At 61.9% G+C, this 7,008-nt stretch overlaps 1 protein-coding gene across 1 annotated transcript in view; it reads left to right on the top strand.

The window, feature by feature from the left end:
• Positions 1-6,200, top strand: part of MED16 (mediator complex subunit 16) — a 22,366-nt gene extending 16,166 nt beyond the window's left edge. Inside the window, exons 11-15 of the mRNA XM_011971215.1 lie at positions 1,058-1,191; positions 2,172-2,364; positions 3,168-3,384; positions 5,325-5,408; positions 5,714-6,200. Of these exons, the coding sequence (XP_011826605.1) occupies positions 1,058-1,191; positions 2,172-2,364; positions 3,168-3,384; positions 5,325-5,408; positions 5,714-5,840 (755 nt within the window). The 3' untranslated portion in view covers positions 5,841-6,200. The remainder of the gene's footprint in view (positions 1-1,057; positions 1,192-2,171; positions 2,365-3,167; positions 3,385-5,324; positions 5,409-5,713) is intronic.
• The last annotated feature ends 808 nt before the right edge of the window (positions 6,201-7,008 follow it).

The raw sequence follows: 7,008 nt of genomic DNA, 5'->3' as shown, positions 1-7,008 counted from the left end.
GGCCAACCCCAGACTGGTCTTGACCTCCTGAGCTCAAGCGATCCTTCCACCTGGGGGCTGAGATGCTACTCCCAGGCCGAGACCCGGCACCCGGGTCCTGTGTGGCGGGTCTGCTCCTCCTTCCATTTTGCTATAAGGGGACTGAGGCAGAGAGGCTAAGCAGCTCACCCAGCACGTGGTGTCCCACTCGCCTCGGCCTCCTAAAGCACTGGGATTATAGGCGTGAGCCGCTGTGCTTGGCAGGCTGTCTCTTTTAAAAATTAGGGTTGCCGGGCGCAGTGGCTCAGGCCTGTAATCCCAGCACTTTGGGAGGCCGAGGGGAGCGGATCATGAGGTCAGATCGAGACCATCCTGGCTAACACAGTGAAACCCCATCTGTAGTAAAAATACAAAAATGAGCAGGGCACGTTGGAAGGTGCCTGTAGTCCCAGCTACTCCGGAGGCTGAGGCAGGAGAATTGCTTGAACCCGGGAGGCAGAGCTTGCAGTGAGCTGAGATCCTGCCATTGTACTCCAGCCTGGGCGGCGTGAGACTCAGTCTCAAAAAATTTAAAAATTAGGGTTATTGTTTGTCTGGAGTACCCAGCTCACTGTGGACGTGTGGCGCTCGTGGTATCTGGGAGCTGTATGCACAGTCGTTATTTCTGTGGGGCCACCCTAGTCACCATCCAACAGGCATCTGTTGGGTGTGTAACCGGCGCCAGGTGCCGGGCCTGCGTGGCTGCAGCTGCAGTGTGGACACACCGCTGTGTTCACAGAGTTCACCTCGGAGCAGGGGCAGATGTGCACCAGCGGGCCGGGCCTGAGCAGTGGTGGCCCTGGCATGGGGACCTGCCTGCGCCAGGGCCTGCAGGCCGAGAGAAGCAGTCCCCAGGTGGGCAGGCAGTGGGCTCCCGGTTCCTCCCTGACAACGCCATCACCCCCTTCTCATTCCCGCTCTGGGTCCCCTTGTGTCCTGGCACTGGCTGGGCACTCGGTGCAGGTCGAAGGACTGAGGGGTGCAGTTAGGTCACTGTGTACAAGAAGCCCGAGCTGACCCGACCCGTGTCTCCTTGCAGACATTGACAAGGTCATGATCAACCTCAAGACGGAGGAATTTGTCTTGGACATGAACACACTGCAGGCGCTGCAGCAGCTCCTGCAGTGGGTGGGCGACTTCGTGCTCTACCTGCTGGCCAGCCTACCCAACCAGGTGCGCTGCGCTCGCCCCTGAGGCCGCCCTCGCCGAGGCCCCGCCCCTCATCTGAGCCCTGGCTCCCTGGCGCCGCCCCTCATCAGGGCCCTGACTCCCTGGCCCCGCCTCTCATCTGGGCCCCGCCTCCCAGGCCCTGCCCCTGAAAACCACTTCACCTCCGCCCCTACTTGGAGCCCCACCTCCTGACACTGTCTCTTCTCAAAGCTCCACTTCCTATCCCGCCCGTCCTGAAGCGCTGCCCCACCTTAGAGCCCTCACCTCCACGAAGCTTCTGCAAAAAACCCTTCCTTGACCACACACTTTCTGCCCATTCTCGAAGCCCCGCCTCCCAGACCGTGCCCCTTCTCGATCCCACCCTTTACTCTCCCCAGCTCCCTGTGCAGGGGGCGGTTGTGGGGAGTTGGCAGCTTTGAAATCAAGTCTCCATCCACACCCCCACCTTCAAGTATGCGGCCTGTGTGCCCCGACCAGGGCTCCAGCCTCCCCCCGCCCACACACTCTGTCCTGCCCAAACCGTGACTTCTCTCCCCAAGCTTCATTCTGCCCTGGGGCCCCTGTCTCTCCACCGGCGCCCATCAGGGACGGTTTGAAGTTCTTGTCTGCTTCTTGTGGGACTTGACGCTGCCAGGTTCTCTCGGCTCCCAGTACAGCCACCAGGGGCACTCAGCTGTGGGGGGGCGGCTGCTCCTCCACGTGCCGGCGGGGATGTTGGCCTCAGCCACAGCCGCTTCTTAGTCCTGTGGCGGCTCAGGGATGGGACAGCTCTCCAGATGGGGCTGTCCTGGGCCCTGCAGGGTGCTGAGCAGTGTCCCCGGCATCCACCCACTCCGTGCCAGGAGCTCCCCAGTCCTGACCACCACAAACGTCCCAGACCCTGTTCATTGCCTCCAGGTCGGGGTTCCACCGATCCCGAGAGACTTCATCCCATCACCATCTGCCCCCCGCCGCCCAGCCACTCCGATGCCTCTTTCCGGCAGGGCTCGCTGCTGAGGCCGGGCCACAGCTTCCTGCGGGATGGCACCTCGCTGGGCATGCTTCGGGAGCTGATGGTGGTCATCCGCATCTGGGGCCTGCTGAAGCCCAGCTGCCTGCCCGTGTACACGGCTACCTCAGACACCCAGGACAGCATGTCCCTGCTCTTCCGCTTGCTCACCAAGCTCTGGATCTGCTGTGAGGCCCCCTGCCCTCTGCTCCCCTCTCCCTACCAAAACACACCGTGTCTGAGCCCCCCACCAGAACATAAGCCCGTGCAGGTGGCAATGGCTCTGCCTTGATCTCTGCCATTTCCCCGGTTCCCAGCACAGGTCCATGCTCGGTGTGGGTGCTTTTGAGATGGCAGCCACTCCCAGCCACCTATTTGCTGTCTTTCCTTGTCAGGTTGTGTGTATGTGAGGAGAGTGGGTTGGGTCATTCCTACGTCCTAGTGTCTGGGAAAGGCACAGTGCTTCCCACATACTTTTTTTATTTTTTTTGAGATGGAGTCTCGCTCTGTTCCCCAGGCTGGAGTGCAGTGGCCGGATCTCAGCTCACTGCAAGCTCCACCTCCCGGGTTCACGCCATTCTCCTGCCTCAGCCTCCCGAGTAGCTGGGACTACAGGCGCCCGCCACCACGCCCAGCTAACTTTCTGTATTTTTAGTAGAGACGGGGTTCCACAGTGTTTGCCAGGATGGTCTCCATCTCCTGACCTCGTGATTCACCCGCCTCAGCCTCCCAAAGTGCTGGGATTATAGGCGTGAGTCACTGCCCCCGGCCAGCTTCCCACATACTTTTTAAGTGAATGAGGGAGTCTCATGACTGAGGCCAGAGAGGATAAGAGAACCCTGGGGTCACCCAGCCAGGCCGGCAGAGCTGGGGCCCGACCTGGTGCTCCTGAGCTGGAGGGGCTCCCTGTGCGTCCCGGGTGGCAGGGTGGTGCCCCAGGCAGGGTTGCCTCAGGCAGAGTTGCCTAGACCTTGGCCACCCCTCTCTGCAGGTCGCGATGAGGGCCCAGCGAGCGAGCCAGACGAGGCGCTGGTGGACGAGTGCTGCCTACTGCCCAGCCAGCTGCTTATCCCCAGCCTGGACTGGCTGCCTGCCAGCGACGGCCTGGTCAGCCGCCTGCAGCCCAAACAGCCCCTACGTCTGCAGTTCGGCCGGGCGCCCACACTGCCTGGCAGTGCTGCCACCCTGCAGCTCGATGGCCTTGCAAGGTGCGTGTGTCCCTGCATTGGTCCCCAAACACACCTCCCTCCATGCCCTGCCCCAAGGCCCCCCGAATCCACACAGCTCCCTCCCTCCGTGTCCTGTCCAAGAGCCCCCCAGTCCACACAGCTCTCTCCCTCCATGTCCTGCCCTAGGGCCCCCCTGAATCTACACAGCTCCCTCCCTCCATGTCCTGCCCTAGGGCCCCCCGAATCCACACAGCTCCCTCCCTCCATGTCCTGCCCCAAGACCCCTGAATCCACACAGCTCCCTCCCTCCATGTCCTGCCCCAGGGCCCCCCGAATCCACACGGCCATGACTGCTGCTTCCTTCCAGGTGCCCCTAACGACATACCCTAGTGGCGTCCCTGCTCTTCCTTGAACCACCACCCATGCGGGCACCCGGCCCTTCCATTCACTCTCTCGCTTCCCCCACCGCGCCCGCCCCAACAGTCTTGCTCTGTCGCCCAGGCTGGAGTGCAGTGGTGCCATCTTGGCTCACTGCAACCTCTGCTTCCCAGGTTCAAATGATTCTCCTGTCTCAGCCTCCTGAGTAGCTGGGACTACAGGCGTCGCCACCACACCCGGGTATTTTTTGTATTTTTGGTAGAGACGTGGTTTCGCCATGTTGGCTACGCTGGTCTTGAACTCCTGACCTCAGGTGATCTACCCGTCTCGCCCTGCCAAAGTGCTGGGGTTACAGGCGTGAGCCACCACACCGGCCTTGCCTTGGTTTTTACTGATTGTGTGCTAGCCTTGCTGTGCAGGGTGCCCTTAGTTTCTGTCCTTAGTCTCTGGTCTCTCTGGATGTGAGGCCTCACCGTCAATCCCCCTATTGATGGAGAGAGACACCATAGCATGGCCCAGGGCACCGCTGAGCACAAACACCTCACCAGAAGGCTCTCCCGGGGTTACGAGGTCAGCTGCAGGGTTCGGGGCTGGCCTTTCTCTGGAACATGCAGGGTTTGGACAACCCAAGCCTGCTGAGCTCACCCCGGCCACCCAGCAGCCCTGTGGCGTGGGACCTTGTCACCCACTTCACGGTGAGGAAACCCAGCCTGGAAAGGGTGGGACCTTGTCACCCTACTCGTCTGGGGTCACGTGGTCAGGAAGCGGTCAAGTCCAGATTTGAACCCAGGCCCGTCAGACCCCCAGCCCATTTCCAACATGCGTTTGACCAGGAGCACACGCAAACCCTCTGAGCCGCTGATGGCTCACGGCTGGAATTTTAGAAAACACAGATGAGCAAAAAGAAGAAAATGAAGTCAACCCCCAGTAGCCTGGCTCCGGGCCTGGCCTGGCTCCGGGACCTCCAGCATTCTCTTCCTCGTGCTCACTGTGGGAGGGTCCTGCTAGTGAGTCACGCACGAGGGTTTGGGTTTCAGGAAAAGACTTGATGGAAAGAGGACAGTTACGTCAGAGGCTTGTAAACTGGGAAAATTTCAAATATTTAATGAGAGCAGAATAAGCCAGCTCACCCCTACCCAGACCCAGGCCCCCCACCCACCACCAAGGGCAGCTTTTGCCACCAGAATCTGTTGTCGTACAGAGGTCCCGGTGCCCCCAGGCTGGGGGTCTGGGCTGAGGTGGTGTGGAAGCCCCACATACCCCCTTCTGTAAAGTCTCAAATGGGAGGGTCGCAAGCACCTTCTCCGCTTCCCAGGCGCCCTGTGTGGGCCCCGTCCCCTTTACTGGGCCCCTGAGCCTCGGGCTTCCCAGGCACCTGGGAGACCGACCCTCCTCCGTGTGTGGGGGGCCCCACACCCTTTACTGGGCTTGTCTCAGGTGGTCCCGCGCCTCCCACCTAACTGTTCACAGACACCTGGGCCCACCTGGCAGATGGTGTGAGGCTGGCCACCCCCTGCACCCACGCCTGTGGACAGATGCCCCTGCTGGAACCTGGCCTCATGGTGCCCAGCCCTTCCTCACGCTCTCCCCTCTCCCGCCAGGGCCCCAGGCCAGCCCAAGATCGACCACCTGCGGAGGCTGCACCTTGGCGCCTGCCCCACGGAGGAGTGCAAGGCCTGCACCAGGTGAGGGGCGCCGAGCCTGCTGACTCCCAGAGCTCTGCCGCCCGGGATGGCCCAGCTGATTCCAGCCAAGGCTCCAGACAGTCGAGCGTGGTGGGGGGGCATGTCCCAGAGGGAGTGCTGGAGCCGGGATCCCAGGATGTGGAACAGTTAACTTGGCATGGCAGGGCTACTTCAGAGAGCAGTAGTTCTTCCTGGTGCGTGCAGCAGCGTGGGCAGAGGCCCTGTGGCAGGTGGGAGCACGGGGAGCAGGCGTAAGGGAGGCCCGCCCAAAAGTGGGAGCCCGCCCAGCGCCTGCCTCCCCGCAGGTGCGGCTGCGTCACCATGCTCAAGTCGCCCAACAGGACCACAGCGGTGAAGCAGTGGGAACAGCGCTGGATCAAGAACTGCCTGTGCGGCGGGCTCTGGTGGCGGGTGCCCCTCAGCTACCCCTGAGTCCGGCTGCTGCGAGAGCCACCGCTCTCCCTGGACGCTTCTTGGCGCAGTTAACCTCAGCCCACCTGGCCGGGCTATTGAAGGCCATGGGCCGGACGCCTGCGTGACCAGCAGAGCTGCTGAGGAAGCCCCTGCCTTTGTCCAGCTGGGTCCGTGGCCCACATACCGCCCTCCCAGGACCCCCAGATCCCTGGACCATCCGCATCCAGAGGACCATCTGACGGCCAGGGGTCCCCGCGGACCTTGGGGTGACCCGGCTCGGGCGCCTGCCTCGGTTTTCTTGCCTCTCCTGCCGAGAGCGCTGAACCTGGACAAGCTGCAGCTGGGAAGGGCGGGTCCAATAAACGCCCTCTGCGCCCACAACCTCGGTGCGGCGCCCAATAAACGCCCAGGCCCCGCCCACAACCTCGGTGTGGTGCCCGGGAGCCTGTGTCCTCTTGGCCTGTCTTTAAATCAGTATTTATGGGGCACCTAGTGGATGCCAGGCCCGGGCATCCAAAGTGAGCAGTGGGGACAGGACACAGCAGGCCAGGTGGGTGGGATGGGGCTGTCGTCAGGGTGGCTTTTGTCCAGGCCTGCATCTGCCTATCTCAGTGCGGTGTCTTTGCCTGTCTATATACTGTCTCTCCGTATTTCTGGCATCTCTGCCTGTCTGTGTGGTGTTTCTGCCTGTCTGTCTACCGTCTCCGTATGTCTGCCTGTCTGTCTACCGTCTCCGTATGTCTGCCTGTCTGTCTACCGTCTCCGTATGTCTGCCTGCCTGTCTACCGTCTCCGTATGTCTGCGTGTCTCTGGCATCTGCCTGTCTCCGTGTGGTGTCTCTGCGTATCTCTACTGTCTCTGCATGTCTCTGGTATCTCTGCACTTCTCTGTGTGCTGTCTCTGTGTCTCTGCCTGCTGTTTCTCTGGCGCTGCCTGGCTCTGTCCCTGTCGTGTTTCTCCGGCCGCGCTCTGCTGGAGGCTGCTTAGTCCCTGAGCCAAAGTTTCTGCCATTTCTGCCACTGTCCCCAGGGGTCCCGCCTTCCGCCTCCGGCAAGCACTTCTTCCAATTAGGCTGCGTTCCCCCGGCGGGAGGCCTTCCTGGCACAGAGGCGCCCTGCTGTGTGCCGATGGACTCCTTTCTGCGGCTCCGGGGTGGGCAGCGAGGGTGGGGTGAGTGCCCAGTGCT

This window comes from Mandrillus leucophaeus, unplaced genomic scaffold (assembly GCF_000951045.1).
Source record: "Mandrillus leucophaeus isolate KB7577 unplaced genomic scaffold, Mleu.le_1.0 Scaffold990, whole genome shotgun sequence".
NCBI classification, from domain to species: Eukaryota; Metazoa; Chordata; class Mammalia; order Primates; family Cercopithecidae; genus Mandrillus; species Mandrillus leucophaeus.
This window is presented reverse-complemented; position numbering and strand designations above follow the sequence as displayed.